Source organism: Aethalodelphis obliquidens, unplaced genomic scaffold (assembly GCF_003676395.1).
Source record: "Aethalodelphis obliquidens isolate GAN/ISIS:26980383/991018 unplaced genomic scaffold, ASM367639v1 scaffold27, whole genome shotgun sequence".
NCBI lineage: Eukaryota > Metazoa > Chordata > Mammalia > Artiodactyla > Delphinidae > Aethalodelphis > Aethalodelphis obliquidens.
In genome coordinates, this window is record NW_020837971.1 from 5,748,453 (window position 1) to 5,769,137 (window position 20,685).

At 38.1% G+C, this 20,685-nt stretch overlaps 2 protein-coding genes across 2 annotated transcripts in view; one reads left to right on the forward strand and one right to left on the reverse strand.

Moving 5' to 3' along the window:
* The first annotated feature begins 540 nt into the window (after positions 1 to 540).
* On the forward strand, positions 541 to 15,116 carry PSMC2 (proteasome 26S subunit, ATPase 2). Its single transcript, XM_027123840.1, has 12 exons — positions 541 to 709; positions 2,388 to 2,425; positions 3,010 to 3,091; positions 3,804 to 3,903; positions 9,504 to 9,635; positions 10,043 to 10,115; positions 10,496 to 10,591; positions 11,249 to 11,413; positions 12,291 to 12,378; positions 13,961 to 14,163; positions 14,260 to 14,356; positions 14,443 to 15,116. Exons 1-12 carry the CDS (start codon positions 640 to 642, stop codon positions 14,598 to 14,600), a joined length of 1,302 nt encoding a protein of 433 aa, XP_026979641.1. The 5' UTR covers positions 541 to 639; the 3' UTR covers positions 14,601 to 15,116.
* Positions 15,117 to 15,541: 425 nt separating this feature from the next.
* Positions 15,542 to 20,685, reverse strand: part of SLC26A5 (solute carrier family 26 member 5) — a 51,924-nt gene continuing 46,780 nt past the window's right edge. Inside the window, exon 19 of the mRNA XM_027123823.1 lies at positions 15,542 to 20,446. Within this exon, the coding sequence (XP_026979624.1) occupies positions 20,262 to 20,446 (185 nt within the window). The 3' untranslated portion in view covers positions 15,542 to 20,261. The remainder of the gene's footprint in view (positions 20,447 to 20,685) is intronic.

Sequence of the window (20,685 nt, forward strand, 5' to 3'; positions counted from 1 at the left end):
CTCTTCCATTCCTCATCTCCCGAATTCATTTCTTTCAAAACCTTCTCTCTTCTCTGGCTCTCCTGTATCTGAAGATGGTACCATTCTTCGGCAGCAGGGTCAAACATGGAAACCATTTACCTCCTCATCCCTTGTTAGTGTCAAATTAGTGAACAACTTCTATTTACCTTCACTCTATGTATAAATCTAGTCACTACTCATTGCGTATCGAATAAGCCAGGTACTTTACAAACATTGTTATTTAATGCATCCACAATGCTGTGAGGTCAAGGGGAAAATTAAAGCACAGGGATTAAAGAAGTTACCCAAGAATACAGAGTTTAAATGACTAAAGCAGGATTTAAACTCAGCGACCTCAGCCTGAGTTGATCTTGCAATCTGTTGCTCTGGGAACTCGCCACGGTGAGGGGCTAAGGGAGAGCGACCTTCCCTCCTAACAGCGAAACCTTCTCACTCCCCTTCGCTGCTCTCCCGCCGCAGGGCCTGTCCTCCGTGGCGTTCTTCCGCCCGTTTCTGGGGCAAAAGGGCCCGCGGAGCCGGCCTTACTTCCGGTGAGGAAGGGAAAGGCAGGAGCGCCACCGGAAGCGAGGAAGGTGCTGTGTAATCACCCAGCAAGCTGAGGTTCTTGGATCTCCTAAAATGCCGGATTACCTCGGTGCAGATCAGAGGAAAACCAAAGAAGAGGAGAAAGAAGACAAGCCCATCCGAGGTCAGTTGACGTAGGCAGGAGCTCCGGGCCGGGGCAGGACCATCGTGGCCCAGGGTCCGGGATGGGGGGGTTGGATTCCTGCTCGGCGCTCTGTCGCTTTTGTGCCGCTAGCGATTTGAGTCTGGTGCTGCAGACGGGTTGACCGGCCTGTCCTCTCCGTCTCCCCTCTACCAGCCCCGCGTCCTGTGTTCATCTCTCGCTGATCGAAATTTTTATTCACATTCAGCTCTCAGGTCTTGAAGGAGTCACGCGCCCCGCTTGGCCTTGCAGGCCTTGGAAAGTTCCCCGCGTGGCGGTGCTTGGTCGCCTGGACCCTCTTTGCTGTCCCTCCTCCCCCTCAAATGACAGCTTGCTGTTATCACTGTATAGCCAGGATCCTGAGACGTAATTTTCTTTTTTAAAAAACATTCCTTTGACTAGATAATTCATTCACATGATTCAAAACACGAAAGCGGAAAAGATAAATGGAAAAGTGTCTCATCCTTGACCCCGGCCACCTCTTACCCACGGAGGCAACTGATGTTGCCGTTTTGCCTCATCTTTCTAGGCATTTTCTGTGTACATTCAAGCAAGTTTGTTTGTAGATTCCTTTTTTTTTACATAAATGTAACATGCTGTACATCTTGCTTTTTAAAAATTTTAATGATATAAGTTCATATCATTATGTAGAGTCAGTGTGGTCTGTATAGTATCCCAAATGATTGGGTGTTCAGTAATAATCATTATTGATGGACATTATACGAATGAATAACCTTGTTAATATAACTCTTTACTACATGCACAAACACAAGCTGTAGGGTAAATTTTAGAAATGAAGTTGTAATTTTTATAGACACTGCTGGGTTACTCTCCTTAGAGACTATACCACTTGACCCTTTCCCCGCAGCACGTTCGTTCATGATTTCTTCCCAGTAGCCCCTTTTGTAAAAGCCTCATCTTTATGCTGTTTTCTTTTGTTCCTTATAGGCTATTTTAACACATTCTTATGGTGGATTTTTGTTGTCTTTCCTTCCTAAGCAACTTCAACCTCTCCTAGCACCCTTTCTTCTTAATATCCACCCACCCCTCAGAGAAGGAGCATTTCCTCTCCACTTTCATCTCACTCTTTTCCCTTGAAAGAGGTACTCAGTCACCTAGTGTAAAATTTAGTCACAGAGATGTAACATTTCATCTGGGTATTTCTCTGGGTAAGTTATAATTCTATAAATATATTAACAAATGTATCCCTTGGATACAGTTATGACTAATGTGTGTAGCATTTTTCTGTGCTTCTTCATCCATGTCTTACTTGATCTTTAGAGCAACACTGAGGCTAACAATTTTCCAGGTGAGAAGACTGATGCTCACAGAACTTAAATGGTTTTTCCAAGGTTACTTAGCAAATGCATGATGTTGCTGGGACTAGTGCTCAGGTTGTTTTGAATCTCAAAGTCTGTTCTTTGGGCTCCGTGTTCTTGTTATGTCATATCACTTTGAAGCTATGTTATGTACTTTTTAAAATCTGCCTTCACCCAGTTAGATAAAAGTTCCTTGAGTCCAGGAACTATTTGATGGTTGTGTTTATATCATTACAACTTTTCACAGTTTTTCTCACTCAATGCAATCTGAATTGAACAGAAAAGAATTGTAAGCTCTAGTTTCTTTTGTTTGAATTCATATATTATCTCTTTTCTTGTAGCTCTGGATGAGGGGGATATTGCCTTGCTGAAAACTTATGTAAGTCCTTTCAATGTCTACAAAATATAGATGTTTTGTGTTGAAATAAGGACTCTTGTTGGTATTGGCCTTCCAGAATAGTTGGAAGAGACTGTCCAGCTGTTTAATCTTCACTGATAAAAAGTTATCTACCTACAGTTTCTATTTAGAATAGATCAAAGAGTAAATACTCAGTGTGTCTAAGCTTATACATTATCTCTGTACTATTTGTAATTAAAGTGCGGTACTATATTGAAAGATTTGAAATAATTTATTATATTTAGAAATATTTACTATATTTAAAATGTATAAAAATGAATTAGATCTGAAATGGTAAGTTTTAATGCATAGAAATGGACTTGAATTTTAGATAATTTTAGTCATGATTTTCATTTGTTACCTTGCATAATGGTTTGCTGCCTGTTTAGGGGAATATATTGGTTCAGGAATAGTTCTGAAAATGATAGATTCCCTCTCTCTACTCTCATTTCACAAGCTTTAGGACAATAATAGCTATTACAAGTGTAACTGTTAAAAGTTTTTGTTTATAGTTTAATACATTGTTGGTATCCTGATATTCTAATTAAACTGACTTTAACTCCTAGGGTCAGAGCACTTACTCTAGGCAAATCAAACAGGTTGAAGATGACATTCAACAACTTCTCAAGAAAATTAATGAGCTCACGGGTATGTATATTTTTTATTTCTGTTTCCCCTCTTTATGGGTAATGGTTTGATTATATCAAAGGAGCTGAAATACCAATGTCACTCTTCCATGAATCACAGATTTAAAAAAATTATTATCCTTCCTATCTGTTAAGAAATTGGATCTCATTTAATAATCTGTTTTCATTACCTTTTACAAGAAAGTTTAATGCTTAAGCAATTAAGAAACATCATCCTTTAAGCAAGTATTGTTTCTGTTGGTCAAAGCCAAGTTCAGTTGACTATAATAAACAAGTCAGAATTTCTTCTTGAATAAAAATATGATCTCACATGGTACTGCTTGAAGTAAGCGGGCTATGGCCTAGTAGTCGGAAACTTCTTTTTGGGAACTTGAGTGGTGAAATTTTATATTGATAGTATTTGACTTGCACAAAAAAATGTCAAATATGACATCGCATCACATTTTTGGCCTGTGACTACTTTAGGGCCATGGTTTTCAACGGATGTCATCCCCCTAGGACATTTGGCAGCATCTAAACTCATTCTTGATTCTCCCAACCTAAGGGGGAGGTGGTGCTAGTGATTAGTGGCTAGAGGCCGGGGACGCTCCTAACCATCCTGGAATGCACAGGATGCCCCCCACAGCAAATTATTCAGTCCAGAATGGCAGTGGTGCTGGGGTGAGAAAGCTAGCGTTACAGTCCAGTGAATTTTGTAATCTTTCTTTACGTAGGTATTAAAGAGTCTGACACTGGCCTGGCCCCACCAGCACTCTGGGATTTGGCTGCAGATAAGCAAACACTCCAGAGTGAACAGCCTTTGCAGGTTGCGAGGTACGCATAGTGCTCTGTGGAAATTTATTTTTATCTGTACTTTCAGGTACTTTTTCAAGCCTTGGGTATAATGTAAGAGTTCGTAAAGAATTTTTATGCCATATTCCAAGTAAATGCAGCTTTCTCCAAAAGTATCTGGGGTTAAAACTTTATACTTTAAATAATTATTTAAGAAATAGGTGAAGATGTAATCATATAAAAGATTCAAATGATACAGGAAGATACAGAGCAAAATATGAAAACCTTCCTTCCCATCTAACTACTGAAAATAATTTGGTCCTCTTAATCCTCCAGTGCGTCTTCACGTATATATTTACATACAAAGAAACATCCTGTTTTCATTTTAGATATAACTACATATTTTAGAAATCTTTCATTGTCTTTGTTATAGATGTACCTTTTTTTTTTAAATTTATTTTTGGCTGTGCTGGGTCTTCATTGCTGTGTGCGGGCTTTCTCTAGTTGTGGTGAGTGGGAGCTACTCTTCGATGCGGCGCGTGGGCTTCTCACTGCGGTGGCTTCTCTTGTTGCAGAGCACGGGCTCTAGGCGCACGGGCTTCAGTAGTTGCAGCACATGGGCTTCAGTAGTTGTGGCACGCGGGCTTTAGAGCGCAGGCTCAGTAGTTGTGGCACACGGGCTTAGTTGCGCCTCAGCATGTGGGACCTTCCCGGACCAGGGCTTAAACCCGTCTCCCCTGCATTGGCAGGCGGATTCTTAACCACTGCGCCACCAGGGAGGGCCAGATGTACCTTTTTTATTTCATGTTTCTCTTGTTTTTTAAAAATTACATAATATTCTATAGGTGTTGGGTTGTTTGCAATTTCTGTTATGATAACAGTGCTGGACTGAACACGCATGTTAAATATTTCTCTACATACGTGCATACATTTCTGTAGTATAGCTTACTAGAAGTGGAATTATGGGGACAGAGGCATTTACCATTTTGAAAATGTATGAAAAAAAGTGGTTTGGCCAGTCTACATTCTTACCCAAAGGTTTTGAGGGAAATGCGTATTTGCCTGATCAATGTAAGATATCTGATTATTGATTTTTAAACTTTTGCCATTTGGGCAAAAAAATTAAAAAAAGAACAATTCACTTTAATTTGTGTTATGCTGATTAGTAATATGATAGCTACTTCTTATACTTATTAAACATTTGTATTTTTTTGACCATTCATGTTTTGTTCCATTGGATTGTTTCTTGTTAATTTTTAGGAATGCTTCATATATTGTACATATTAATCTTTTCTTAAATATGTTACAAATATTTTTTCTCAGTCTCTCACTTGACTTTTAACTTCTCAGTACTTTTTGTTGTACTGTTTTAACTTTTTAGGAGGTAAATATATTAGCTTTTTCATTATACCTTTTGGGTTTTAATGTTGCTTAGAAAGGCCTAGCCCAGTCCAAGATTATAAACATGTTCTCCTGTGTTTTATTCTAATTATTGAAAGTTTTGTTTTAATTTTGCCTCTTTAATACAGGTACAGGTTATTTTTCTTTCATCTTATCCTCCTTTCCTTTTTCTGTCTTTCCATGCTTTCATTTATTTGCTTTTTAGTTTTATCATGGTTTTAAAGAGTTAAATAGTTCTATGACAACAGTTTCTCCTAATTCCTCTTTACTAGAGGCACCTATTTTCAAAACTTTTAGGTGGTTATTTTGGTTTCTGCCTTTCTATTTCTAATGGATAGAGTCAAGTTTTGTATATTGTAGATCACTTCTTGATGTTTTAGTTTCAGGTGGTGTTTATTGGTTTTCCCACCATGAAAGATGAGGATTTTGTTTTGCTTTGTTTCCTCTGCCTTCATCCCAAAGACATGCCCTTCTCATCCTTACGGCCTCATAATGTAATTGTATTAAAATTTTGGTTAGATCCATATTTAGTGTTTTCATAATTATGGCTGAGTAAACCCTATTCACAAAGAACCATTAGTAAACTGTGATTACTTTTCCTTTCTTCTACCACTTTTTGTTTTCCTTGCCCTAACTGTCTCGTTTTTTCATTTGCCTTGTTGTCTATGTATATTACTAACTCAGCCCCCCGCCCCGCCCTCGGTTTTTCAGGATCATCAGTTATTCTTCAGATGCCTTAGGTCCGTCAGGTTTTCTCACGTGTACCTCAGGTGCATCAGCTGCATCAGGTATTCTCTCAGGTTCATCTTCCTGAGCAAGCCTTTCCCAGCACTTTCTGACCTGCTTCAGTCTGGACTGGTTGCCTGAATGCCTGCTGAATCACGAGCATCCTGTGACTTCTTACCCTGGAGGTTCCCTTTGACTCTCTCCTGTTGCTCGTGTATCACGAGTTTCTCTTTCTGATTTAATTACACCCTCACTAGGTGGCCTGTATTCTCTGGTAGCTTCCTGAAAGGGTCATTTGGGAGGTACCATATGAGACCACATATGTCTGGAAATATCTTGGCTGATAGAAAATTCTTCTCCTTCAGAATTTTGAAGGCATCGTTACATTGTCCTCTGCCTCCCGGTGGTGTTAGTCTGAAGCCATTCCGATTCCCAGTCCTACGTATGTGACCTTTTCTTCCTCTGAAAGTTGTAGGCTCTTCCCTTGTTCTCAGTGTTCTGAAATTCCATGGCTTCGTGCCTTGGTGTTGGTGTGTTTTCAGCAGTGGTGCTGCGCTCTCATGTCCTTCAGTGTGCACATTTTCTTGAAGCTATTTATTTGTAAATAGTTCCTTTCCATTTTCTTGGTCCTCTGTTCTGGACTTGTGTTACAGGAATATTGGACCTCCTGGAAATGCTAATCTTTCTCTCCTTCTTTTCTCATTTTGTCTTTTTGTTCTACTTTTTTGTTAGATTTTCTTAACTTTGAGTCTATGTATTGATTTTTTTCCCTCTCACTTAAGTTTTTAATTTCCAAGAGCTTTTCTTTCTTTCAGTGTATATGTTGTGTTGTCCTGTTCTCATATCATGGTTGTAATATGCTGTCAACGTCTAAGGAAGTTAAGGATAACTGGAAGGTTTCTGTTTCCTCTAAGATGCTTTTTTCCTCTTTGCTTGCTTGGTGTCTGTCTTTTATGTTAGATGTCTGGTAATCTTACTTTGTGCTTTTGTTTAGTGGGAGACCAAAAAGCTGATAGAAGCTCTAGATTCAATAGTGAGGCATGTCTATCTCAGGCTTCACTGTAACTTATACAGTTGAATGTTTAGTTGGGGAGCCTTCAGGGTCAGTGTCTTTAGATCTTTCATTTGGATGGTCACTCTTCCCAGAGAAGTTGTCTTCAGTCTCACGTTGTCTCCAATCTCCAATATTTTGGAAGAACAGTGGAGATAGAGGGCTAGGGAATGTCAGTGGCAGGTTCACTTATGTTTAATCACCCTTCCCCTCTCACCTCCACACTCTCATTTTCAGTGAAGTTACCACCACCCTACCCTTTGCCCCAGCATTTCTTGACACTTTGTTTTTTACTCTCCAGAATATTGTCATCACCTCCAAAAGAAACCCTGTACCTATTAACTGTCCCTGTTCCCCTCTCTCACTGGCTCCTGGCAACCACTCATCTACTTCCTGTCTCTATGGATTTGCCTATCCTGGACATTTCATATAAATGTAATCATACAAGGCATGACCTTTTTCTGGCTTCTTTAGCTTAGCGTAGTGTTTTAAGCTTCATTCATGTTGTAGCTTGTATCAGAACATCTTTTTTTTTTTAATAGCCTAATTATATTCCAGTCTAATTTCTCTCTTCGTTGATACTCTCTGGTGAGACATTGTTCTCATACCTCCCATTAATTCTTTAGACATGGTTTCCTTTGGTTTTTAAAAAAAATATTTATGACACTGATGAAAGTTTTTGTTTAGTAAGACCAATGTCTAGGCTTTCTCAAGGACAGTTTCTATGGACTTTTTTCCCTATGTATGGGCCATATTTTATTTCTTTTTGTGTCTCATAATTTTTTGATAGAAACTGGACATTTTAAATAACGTCAGTTCTGGAACTCAGATTTCCCCTATCCCCAGGGTTTGTTACTGTTGCTGTTCCTTGCTGTTTTTTCTTTGAAGTTTTTTTGGTCAGCCTCGTTAGCCCCAACTGGTAAATGCCACCTCAGAGAGTTGATGTTAAACAATTGCCACCGATTATTTCCAGTAAATGTCCTGTGGGCAGGGGGTGTGTAGACAGCGAGCTCTGAGTCCGGTCAAATAAAAGCAAGTCCTGAGAATGGAGCTTTTCAGCTAGCTGCCCGACAGGTCAAATAGTTCTCTGGGGTTGGGCTTTTGGGGAGTTCCAGTTCTTTGTCCCTGCCTTCCCCCAGGAAGGCTGCTTGTCTTCACATCTATCACGGCTGTGAGGCCGTTGGCTTTCAAGTCTTGTGCAGAGCTGGGGAGAGGGCTATGGGATGAAGGCAAATTTAAACGCAAAATGCTCGCTGTTCTTACCAGGATTCAGCCCTTTTCTTTTTTTTTGAATAAACATTCTTTGGATTGTTACAGACCTATAGTTTTAGTTCTGAAAATGTTGATTTTCAATGTTTTTGCCAGTGTTCTCTTTGCTTTTAAGGATGAGCAGGTTTTCAAAGGTCCTTATTTAACGTTTTGCAAGTTGAGGTCCCTGTATATATACTTTTTCAGCTGAGAATTAAAAAAATCCCTATCTGTGCAACACTGTTGGCAGGGTCTGTCAGATAAAGTAGTGATAGATACTTTCTATATATAAAATTCTACTTCCCTGGTAGACCTTTTCCAATAACAGAAAATGGAATCCTGTCCACAATTTATGCTGCAAGGACAAAGAATTCTTTACCTTACTCTTAGCTCTACCTATATGCACACGCCAGAGACTATTTTGTATTTCCCTGTATTTGTTGCTACAGCTTATGATATAAGCTCTTTCCAATATGAGTTCTGTTTTTTGTTTTTGGGTTTCTTCTGTAGGAAGATAGTATAGAAAGTAGGCAGTAGACTACCTTCTACTGTGATGTATGTGGGGTTTCAGATTCGCCTTCACCACAACCCACAGGAAAAGAATATATTTAAGTTAAAAACAGCAACAGTAATAATGGATTTGAAGTATAAACTCAGGAAAGAATAAACATATTTATTACTTGACGTAAGACAAGATGACTGTCTTTTTATAGGAAAAATAAAAAGGAGAATACCTGAAGATATAGAGGAGTATTACTAATAAAGCCATATAGTTATAAAAATCAAGAAAGAACTTTTTTTTTGTAGTTGAGCATTTGTTTTTGTTTTTTTATACAGCAGGTTCTTATTAGTTATCTGTTTTATACATATTAGTGTATATATGTCAATCCCAATCTCCCAATTCATCACACCACCATCCCGCCTCCCCGCCACTTTTCCCCCTTGGTAAAGAGAACTTCCTAATGACGAAATATTTGGGTTTAATTTTCCAGGGGAATGTTATCTTTTGAAATTTTTATGGCTTGGCTAAAGTTGAGCAGACCCTTGGGATTGAGCATATTCTGTAGAGAAGGATCCTTAACAGTGGCCCAGTTTCTGCAGTTCTAGTTTACACCTGCTTATTCGTGTACTGCATACCCAGGGGAGAATCCAGTTACTTGAATTCATTATTAGTGGTTCAGGTTCCTTACTCTAATCAAGCCTTTTGCCATGTTAGATGCACAAAGATAATCAATGCTGATTCGGAGGACCCAAAGTACATCATCAATGTGAAGCAGTTTGCCAAGTTTGTGGTGGACCTCAGTGATCAGGTTGCACCTACTGACATTGAAGAAGGGATGAGAGTTGGGTAAGATTTCTATTTGCAGTAAATACTCGTCTTTCATTGAAGATGCCATGTCACATTCACACCCTTGGCTTGCTTTTGAATGGGTGAACTGGGCGCCATGGAATACCAGGGTAACCTAGGAGAGGGCTGCAGTTGGACAGCCTTGCTGCTGCTGCATCTGTTTCCTGACCTCCCCACCCCCACTTGGCCTTTTATGGCCTCAAATGTCATGATCAAACTAAGTACAGAATTGTAGAGTTGAGTTTGCCAGTCTATTTAAGGTAACATGGTGTAGGTGGAGGAAGCACTTGCTCTAGGATGGTTATGAGGATTAAGTGAGTTAATGTAAATAATGTATATAGAACACATGATAATTCACTCAGTAAATTTTTTGAATGTATTGGTGAGGCTCTTTTTTACCTCCTCAGTGTGGACAGAAATAAGTATCAGATTCACATTCCACTGCCTCCTAAGATTGACCCAACAGTTACCATGATGCAGGTAAGAAACCACGAGAGGGAAAAGGAATGGCATGACTGATTGCATCCATCTCAAAAAAACGTTGAAACTTTTTAACTAATAAAATATTAATATGTGGGTATGTATTGAAGAGTTGCCAAAATTTTTAAAACAATTTTTCAGATGAGAAAGTCTTTATCGGTCTTTATTTTAGTAGTTTGTCTCTCACTTAGTGTCATAACAAGTAATATAGCAAGTGGGTCTAGGACACTGGGCAGTGTATTCCATTTTTATTAAAATTCTTACTTGCTATAAATCTGATTTTTCTTTTAGGGTATTGGGTCTGCTCTACTGGATAGAACAATTGGATTAGTATGCAAAAGCGTGTGGCTCTATGTTGTACATTTTCATCCCTCTCTTAGGTGGAGGAAAAACCTGATGTTACATATAGTGATGTGGGTGGCTGTAAAGAACAGATTGAGAAACTTCGAGAAGTAGTTGAAACCCCACTACTTCATGTAAGTGGTTGAGTCTGTTGCCTTTTAAATTTCTTTGTACAAAGATGTGAGAGCCTTTTGCGTACTGTGCACTAAAATTATGCCTATATATTAGTTTTAAAATTTTATGTTTTCCTAAATGAAAATTTTTGATGGGGTAGAGGGTAAAGGTGTGGAGAACTGGTAAGTTCCAGAAGAGAAAGTAAAAGGATTGAGTCGTCAAGCCTATTCAAAAAAAGAAGAATCTGCTGTTTAGAGTGACAAGGGAGGTTGAGGCGTAACCTTTAGAATAGGTTGTTGTAGAAGAAACAATGTGTTTTAATGCTATCAAGAAGAAATGGGCTTTAATTGAATCAAATTAAGCCTGGGGGGATAATGGAAAAAACTAGAATATTAGATATGAGATAATACTTTTGTTCTTTAAACACTGTGATTTTTTAAAATTAGGGGAAAAAAATGTTTTGTTAACCCTGGATAATAGAAATACCTTTAAAAGCCATTCAGCCTTGTGTATTAATGAGTCTAGTTTAGATCTTACGTCTTATAAGTAAAATTCTTATTTAGATTAAGTATATAAATTGTGGACTGAATAATTTTGGTTTAAATATATTGATGTAGAAGTAGTCTTGTTTTTATTATAGAGAATTGATAAGTGTAAAAATCGTGTCTCCATCACAGCCAGAGAGGTTTGTTAACCTTGGCATTGAGCCTCCTAAGGGTGTGCTGCTCTTTGGTCCACCGGGTACAGGCAAGACACTCTGTGCTCGGGCAGTTGCTAATAGGACTGATGCTTGCTTCATTCGAGTTATTGGATCTGAACTTGTGCAGAAGTACGTCGGTGAGGTAAAGTAAATTGATAATAATCAAAGAATATGTAGCTCTATGAAAGATTTATAAAGCATAGATGAAATTAAAATGGGAATTCCACATTGAAGATTGAGACCTGAAACTTTTTGATTGATGGATTGTAATTAGTAGGTCAGAAGCCCAGAAGCCACCAGCATTCCCGTGCAGTCATTTGGAAATAAACTGCTGAACATTTTTAATCAGTATGCTCCCTACTCAGAAGGGTGACATTTTCTACACATTTGGTTTGTAAGATCAATAACCCAGTAATGCCCAGTGAATGCATTCGAAAGTGTATTCACTTCAGGGGCAGTGTTTTATGTTGTTCTGAGAAAGAGAACAGAGATTGTCTATGTGTATGTGCGTGGGTGTATGTACACACAGGTATGTACACACACACACGTTTTTTTCATTAGAGAGTAAGTCTAGGGCTGAATATATTATATCTGAAACATTAATGATTAGTATACTTAGAAAAAGGATCTGCATGAGTTGAGATACACTTTTATTCCGTTATCAAAACTTACAAATCAAATTCATTGATTAGAAATGCCAAGTGATGGATCAAATGCTTTTATTTCCTCAAGTTTTATTGATTGAAATGGTGCCTTTATTTAATCGTGTTAATTTGACCTCTTCAGGTCTTAAAGTTATTGGCTATTTAATAGGTACAGAATCATGAAATTACTTAATATTGTTTTAAAGCTAATAAGATTAATTTGACGGAATAGGTAACAAACTTCAGTCTTTCTGAAAAAGCTTTAGGTAATAATGGTTGAGAATACTGTTAGGAATATTAAAAAGTTTGAAGTATAACTTATTATATTTTAAAAGATTTTAAAACCAACTCTGAATTAACACTTTTTTTCATCAGGGGGCTCGAATGGTTCGAGAGCTCTTTGAAATGGCCAGAACAAAGAAAGCCTGCCTTATCTTCTTCGATGAAATTGATGCTATTGGAGGTATGAATGGTACCTCAGAGAGCTTTACAGCTGGGTTTCACGAGAATTCTGTAGTAGTATGTGTAAAGTTCCCCTGATGCATTAATCTTGTACAGAATTTTAAATTCCAACTCTTTTATGAGCTTTAGCACATCAGAGTCACGGATCTAATAAACTTTAGGGCCACACCATAAAGGAAAGATGAAGCATTATATATATAGCATTGGTATTTCTCAAAGTCTTTATCTTTGAACTTTCCCAGTTTCTTTCCTAGGGCACATATTTTCACTTTAGCAACTCCTAACTTGGGATACAGCTTCACTTAATCGGATCAGAAAGCACTGGGGCATAATTTAATTGGTGGTAGTTTTTCATAAAGTGTACATAAAATAACATTATTGGCTTCATAGGTTTGATGAAATACAGTATTAGCTGTGCAATCTAGACAAGTTATTTTAACTACTTCTGAGGCCCAGTTTGCTCCTCTTATAAAAGAAATGATAATTCCAGCCTTGTTTATTTCATGGGTTTTTGAGAGGTTTGAAGTCAGTCATAAATGTGATTGACTTTGAAAACTGTATACTGTTCTAGAGGCCTTAGCTTTTGTTACAGTCTATAAGAGTAATAGTTCCTATTAGCTGCAGATACCAGACAGTTGTTATTTAATGAACTCAGTGACAAAAAAAGTCTTAAAAAATATAGTGGATGCTGTAACACTGTTTGGGGACTGTGGTTAGGATACCTAAAGTCTTGCTTTTAGACTGGATGGATGTTGTGGGCTTTGGACGTTCTGTAGGTAGTGTTCAAGGGCCATAATTTGACCACAGTCTGTAGATGCCGTGTTGTGACCCTGAAGTCATTTTTGTAGTATCATTGGAATAAGCCTTATGATGTCAGGATGCTCTGAAACTGTGGCTTCCAAAACGGATTTTGTATAAAACAGTATTAGGGTGAAGGAAGAAAATACTGGTACTTTCCTTCATATTTAATTTTAATCTCATTTTTAAAATTTCTATTTTTTGTATTTTATAATGTACATAATGCATTACTACAACAGTATGTATTTATACAATTTTAAAATGAAAAAATGTATATGGAGGCCTCTTCTTGTGCTATTTTGGTTGAAATGAAGAAGAGTATTGACATTAACCTAGAGTATTCTAATATATCCAAATCAGTGTGATAGTAAGCTGTTACAGTTCTACTGTATTATGGATTTAGCCATAGTTTTAAGGACAGTTTTGAGAAATTTAGAAGAGTATGGCATTTTCTTACATATACTCAAATACCACTATAGTGCTAATTTTGCATGTATTCTTTTGCCTAGTCCAGGTGTATACTGTGTTGAATGGAGGTGTTCTTCAGTGACTTAAACCAAAATCCTTAAAGAGGATTTAAAAAAATACTTTAAAGGAACCTATGTTAAATCAACCTATGATGAGTCCTTTTCTCGTTAGTTTTGTGTAAATCAGGCTGTTCTTACAGGATTTGCTTAAAACTGAGAGGTTCCCTTGGGCTGGAGGGTGTGATCTGAGCTGAGATTTACTGAGCAGAGTGCTGCTTTGAGTAGATGTGAAGAATGTCTTTCCTCCTGTCTTCTCAGGGGCTCGTTTTGATGATGGTGCTGGAGGTGACAATGAAGTGCAGAGGACCATGTTGGAACTGATCAATCAGCTGGATGGGTTTGATCCTCGAGGCAACATTAAGGTTCTGATGGCCACAAACAGACCTGACACTCTGGACCCCGCGCTGATGAGGCCCGGGAGACTGGACAGGAAGATTGAGTTTAGCTTACCTGATCTAGAGGTGGGAACATCATTTCACGGTAGAAAAGGGATTCTTGAAATTTTTTCTTCCTGTGCTGTTTTCCAGTTTAATATTTGTCAATTCCCCTATTTTTAGGGCCGGACTCACATTTTTAAGATTCATGCCCGTTCAATGAGTGTTGAAAGAGATATCAGATTTGAACTGTTAGCACGACTGTGTCCAAATAGCACTGGTAGGTAGAAAGGTCTTGCTTCTATTTGCTGGTGTGTCTATTTGGGCTGCTTTAATTAAGCCTGTTATTTTCTTTTTGTTTGAAAGGTGCTGAGATCAGAAGCGTCTGCACAGAAGCTGGTATGTTTGCCATCCGAGCACGGCGAAAAATTGCTACTGAGAAGGATTTCTTGGAAGCTGTAAATAAGGTCATCAAGTCCTATGCCAAATTCAGTGCTACTCCACGCTATATGACATACAACTGAGCCCTGGAGGTGTTCGTGAAAACACTTTTCATTGGAATCCTAACCTTATACAGACTTCTTAATAACCATTTCACACACAAAATAAGTGGTTTTCAAAATTGTATGCTCTTTTTTCAGATGTCGTTTCTCTGTGGTACAATAAAGGGTGATATCTAATGCCGTTAGGCAGAAAAGCTGTTTTTTGACTTGCTACCATTTTTAAAGGTTCCAAATTGTGAAGTGCTTGCTTTGACCACATATGTTCTAGGCATATGCTGGCTGAGTGCCGTACATACATTATCTCATTTTATCTTCCCATCTGCCCAGTGACGTGGATTTAACAGATGCAGAATTTTCCTACCTCGTTTCCTTGTAGCAGAGCTGGGATTCAAGTCCAAGTTTGACAGCTCCATCGCCGATGTCCCCATCCATTATGCTCTTCTGCCCTCATCACAATGGCCCATCCAGGCATATGATCACATGTGTTTCGACAGGTTTTTTCCTACAACGTTGAATAAAGCAGCTTTGGCTAAACTATGTTTAAAGTGTAGGAAGCATCTGATGTAATGTGTTTTGCTTTGCCATTTGAGTTGATTTCAAATTAATCAAGAAGAATTGTTGATTTTAATGACTAGCGAAGTAGTAAAGCAAAAAGAAAAACATACACATATAATAATCTCATTTAGAAAATCCGGAATTGGCTTTATACAGAAAAGTACTTATTTTCATTTTATAAATTAATGGTTTAATGGTTTATTAAACCATTATAATTTAATGGTTTAAAATTTCAGTAAAGCTCCCGTTAGACTTCGGGTCTATAGTGAGGTACTTCTAAAATAAAAGTTTTTATTAGAATCTTAAACAAAGCTCTTTAAAAGGATTTCTTGTACAGCCACCACCAAATTCCCTCCCCTCTTCCACAATTACCCCTTCCAGGCCCCTGCCAAACACTGAGACCCAAACACAATAAAGAATATTTTTATTGTAGTTCAGTATTCACAAGTAATGCAAAATAGTGAGAGATGGATACATTTTAACTCACAAAAGAAAAAGTTGACAACATAGAAAATGCTGTGTTGCACTGAAATATTTAAAATATGAAAGTTTTAAAGCAGAATAAAGCTGTTCACTCAAAATCCAACCAACATCCTTTCTTTCTCTTCATTTTTGTGAACTTGATGAGAAAATTTTTTTTCTAATCCTGCCCTAGTCTTTCATGAGGTATGAAAGCGAACCATTTCCAGGTTATGCTGATAAGTGAATGACTAAAGATGTATGTTTTTGTGCTGTTTTGATCAATGTAAGCATTTAGAACACACTCCTTCAAGTCTTACCACTTGTTCGTATTGCCACATACATCAGATGCACCAGCGTGAGACAACTCAAGTTGGTTATGTGGTGCTCACTCAGGCCTAACGTGTCACAGGCTGTGAATAATCTTGACATCTCAGTTTCATGATGAAAATCTAACTGGCCACACATCAAATCAATGCACAATGAATTATCTGAAAAATCTGGGTGTTTCTACCCAGGCATATGTATGCAGATAGCATCAATGCTATCTAGATTAGCATGTTTGTACCCCATTTAAAAAGAAAATATACACATTCACTGGTAACTCCCTCCACCTAAAATATGTATGTGTGCATAAACACGTGTATATGTGTGTGTACAGACATACATGTTTACACATATTAGCGTGCTGATAAACCAATACAAAGGGTTTATGACTTCAGAAAAATACTGTAGCGATCTTTTAAAAAAAACTTTTAAAAAACATTTTAAAAATGTGATTAGATTTATAAAATTTAATTTTCACAAAGCTCAGGTTCATCTGTTACATAAAGCTGAAATGCTATACACCAGTACAATGAAAACCCTGGTAAGCCTTTTTTAAAGGCAAAGTGGGTTTTTGAGATGCTCAAACTTGTTTAAATCCAAGTCAGTAAGCAGGCAGGTTACCTGGTGCAGTCCTGGCTTTTGAACGTTTTGCTGCTGGGATTTGAGGGGTTTCAAAACCACCGCACACATTTTGGTTAGCTATGTGTTTGGAGAATTAGGTAACACTTTTATCAGTCCTCAAACCAACTTTTATCAGCACTCAATCCATGTTATCAAGAATCTACACACTGACTCCTAAAAGCATTGCTGAAAAAAAGGACCAAAAGCATTTCTGCACTCACTAAAGCACACAGGCTCATACCAAGGAACTTGTGTTTGATTTTAGAATTTGAATTAATTAAAGGGGCAGACATAATAAAGTCGTCTTCACCACATACACTTCCTTCCCTCAGCCCCACACAAAGGTACCCCCTCGCCCCCCACTCCCCAAACAGGACAACACACCCACCCACTCTGGGGCAGATTCTCTGGGTTTGCTACCCTCTCCACACACTGGAGGGCAGTCTCATTTTCTCAACATGTACCTTGGGAGGCAGACACCTCCTTTCTCTGTTAAACAGGTAAGGATACAGGATCAAACCACATGGATATTTTAGATGTTACCTGAAAACTACAAAATGCTTCTCCCAGAGCCTGCAGAGGATTCATACCCTTCACTGTTTCTCTGAGTCCCACTGCAGATGAGATTGGCATTGGGATCCCTCTCAGCTGCCATATGATTGTACAGTCAGCGTCTATGACCTGAATGAGGAGTTTCCTGGGCCCTGGTTCAAAACTGTTTGCAAACATATTCCATCCGGTCATGAGACACAGAACAACCATGGTCATGTTGCACAGGATTTGAGAAAGACAACATCACTATAGGGGGCCTTCCTGGAAATAGGGCTTTCCCATATTTCCATAAAATAAGCCTAGTCTAGTCCCTATATCCATCAGTGTGGATTATGCCCTTTTGGATAGGGCAGTTAAGAATCTGAATTTGAACCAGGGCTGAAAAACATAGAAAGGTATATACTAGCAGATTTTAAGGTCCGGAAAGAAGGAGGTAGAGACAAAACTTGATTGTAAGTAAAAGAATTCAGGAAATTTCCCACCGTATGAAATAACTCTAAGTAAAACATTCCAAAATATTTACATATAGATAGAATACATTTTGAAATACATTCTTATGATATCAGAGGCATGCCAAAACAAAAACATATTACCCCTCAGTAAGACTTAAATGCTTTTTATGTACATGGTAGAATTCTATTCAAAATAGGTTAAAAATTAAAGGACAGAAAAGTTAAATACAAATTTGTAAGCTACAGACAAGTACTTTTTTTGTATACTGCTTTCAATCTATCAATAACCAGGACTTGAATATCTGCTGTGTGTAAAGCATTTATTGAAGACTGGTGCTAAAGATTATGCAATAAAATATTTTATAATATTGTTTAAAATCCTTAAGTTCTACTTTAATGGCTGAAACGATACAAGCCCTTTTATAAAAGTTTCTAGTACAAGCTGAGGTCCTATAACTACATGCTCTTTCAGAAGGCAGTCTGTATCAGAATGCAGATGTATCTGATGATTGCAAAGGAAATAACTGACTGCAAATCTAATTTCACTCTAGATCTAAATAAAGTATTGATTAGAAGGGGGCGGGGGTCTACTCTGAATTAAATTAGTAAAGTCACTGAGAAACTTGATAAGACTTAAAGCAAACAAGCCATAGGGTTTGGTTTGGACTAGACCCATGCTAACCTACTTCTTTCCTGATGCACTTTTCCCCTGGAAGTGTTTTCTTCATGAAAACTAAAACAAGGAGTCAATAAGGAAACATGTAAAACAAAAACAAAAACAACTATTAGCAGGAAATCTTAGCAGATGAGGCTTTAGGCAGGTTGGCTAATACTTGTGCTGTGATTTGGAGTGAGCAGGTGGTTAGAATTACAGGAGCAGGAACTTCTGATGACAAACTGGCTTAAAGGTCTCCCTACTCCTTTTGAACAACTGTAGAGAAAATGCTTCAAACAGCATTTTACTCACTCATCGGCTTAAAACTGAGTTTGATGAAGAATTAACTAACTCTGTGGATTTAGAAGGAAGGTATTAAATTATACCCAGGAGTCAGTTTTCTAAAATATGTGGTAAATCAGTTTTAGCAACAACAAAACTTCTAGGGCCTCCTACTGGCCACAGGTGTGACAATTTGAACACCAAAAAGAATAACTATAATGCACTGAAACACATTAAAACTACAACAATTCATGAGTGTATAATTACATGAAAAAGGAAAAATCAAAAAGAACCTAATTCGTCACCATCTATTAAACCAACTCCTTACTTTGAAGTTGATAACTAAATGGAAAAAAAAAAATTTAACCTGCCCTTCCAGTAAGAACTATGTTTAAGGATGACTAAATAATTCAAGTTGAGGGAAAGCTGTAGTTTACACGGAAACACCAATTGATAAATGCAGAAGAAATGAAAGAATTGGAAAAGAAAATTCACACACCTTAATAAAATTGCTGCTTTAGGCAAGGATTAACACTAGACGTTAAAACCTCTGGGTGAACGGCTAATGGAGAACTGGGCATTCATTCAATGCCAAAGGAACACCATACAGATAACTCACTAGTCACAAAGGAGAAAATATAATTGGGGGATTGGTTGTCATATTAATCCAAGTGATTTATTTTAGCATCATTAATGGTAGGTCAACTAGATATTACTTGTTTTCTGTTGTGATGCGATTTGAAGCACGTGCCTCATCTATGCACGTATCTCAGCTAGCAAGAAATGTTTTATTCAAATTCATGAAGCCTTTAGTTAGACATAACTTCTAGATCACAGGTAGTTCAGGAAATAAAGGGACAAACTAAACAACACCTTGAAAAAGCGAGCAGACACACTCACAAGATGGGATTCTACAGGACAACTGCCCCAACTCCCTTTAACAAGTTAATGTCATCAAAAAAAGGACAGTGCTAGATTAAGAGGGGACATGACCATTTGTAGTGTAAGGTCACAGAATGAATACTAGTTTGGATAAACCAACTACAACTGTGGAGACAATTGGGGAAGTTTGAATATGGTCTGAGGTAAACATGTTCTAGAATGAGAAAGCAAAGATGGATGACTGAAAAGAACAGGTCACAGAACACTATGTAGAGTATGATCTTGTTTTGGTTAAAAGATGTAAATATATATGGATAGAAAAAGACCCGGAAGGACATGCATTAAGGTGTTAGCGATAATCTTTGCTGGTAATGTAATGTTTTTCTTATTTTTGCTTGTCTATATTTTCTAATTTTCTGCAATGTACCTACATTGCTTCTGTAACAATAAATGGTTATTTTAAAAGAAGAACTTCTAGAAAACTGTGGGTTTGCCTCCTCTGTGAGATAACTGATTACAGAAAGTCTGTAGATCAACAAGTACAAAAGCAAAGAACTACTACCCATCTGGTGACAGGGTATCTGATTTGTGGATAAAGTACTTAAATAAATTCTTTAAGTTCACAAAGATAATACTAAAGAGTAACAGAAATGTCACTACACAATAAATGCAGGCAAGAGGCTAATAATATCTTTGAAATAGTCAATTAAAAAAATACAAGTAAGATACATCTTGCTATGCGTCATTCACCCTCCAAATCAAGCCTTGTATTTACTAGTATTTACCTACTACTAGTATTTACCCTTAGGAAAAAAACATTTAGTGTCTACTATTTAAAGTGTGTAGGTTAGTAATTTCACGAGAAGCTCATACCCCATCGCAGGCTGAGCTCCTCGTCTAAGCTTCCGGAGTGGCGTTGGGCTCAGAGTCCTCCTGGGGAGGAGCAGCCGTGGCCTCCTGTTCGGCAAGTGCCTCTCGAACTTGGCTGCCTAAGACTGCATCGTGAATGCTGTGGAACAGCAGATCCAGTAAGGCAGGATTTTCAAAGAATTGATTTTGAGTGAGGTCACTCACGACTTGTGCTATAAAAGAAGAAGGGAAAATTAGCCCAGGGACTTCCCTGGTGGTCCAGTGGTAAAGACTCCACCTTCCAATACAGGGGACGTGGTTCAATCCCTGGTCGGGGAACTAAGATCCCACATGCCGTGGGGTAACTAAGCCCGCCCACCAGAACTACTGAGCTGGCGCGCCTCAGCTAGAGAGCCCACGTGCCCTGGAGCCTGCACGCCACAACTAGAGAGAAAACCTGCACGCCACAACT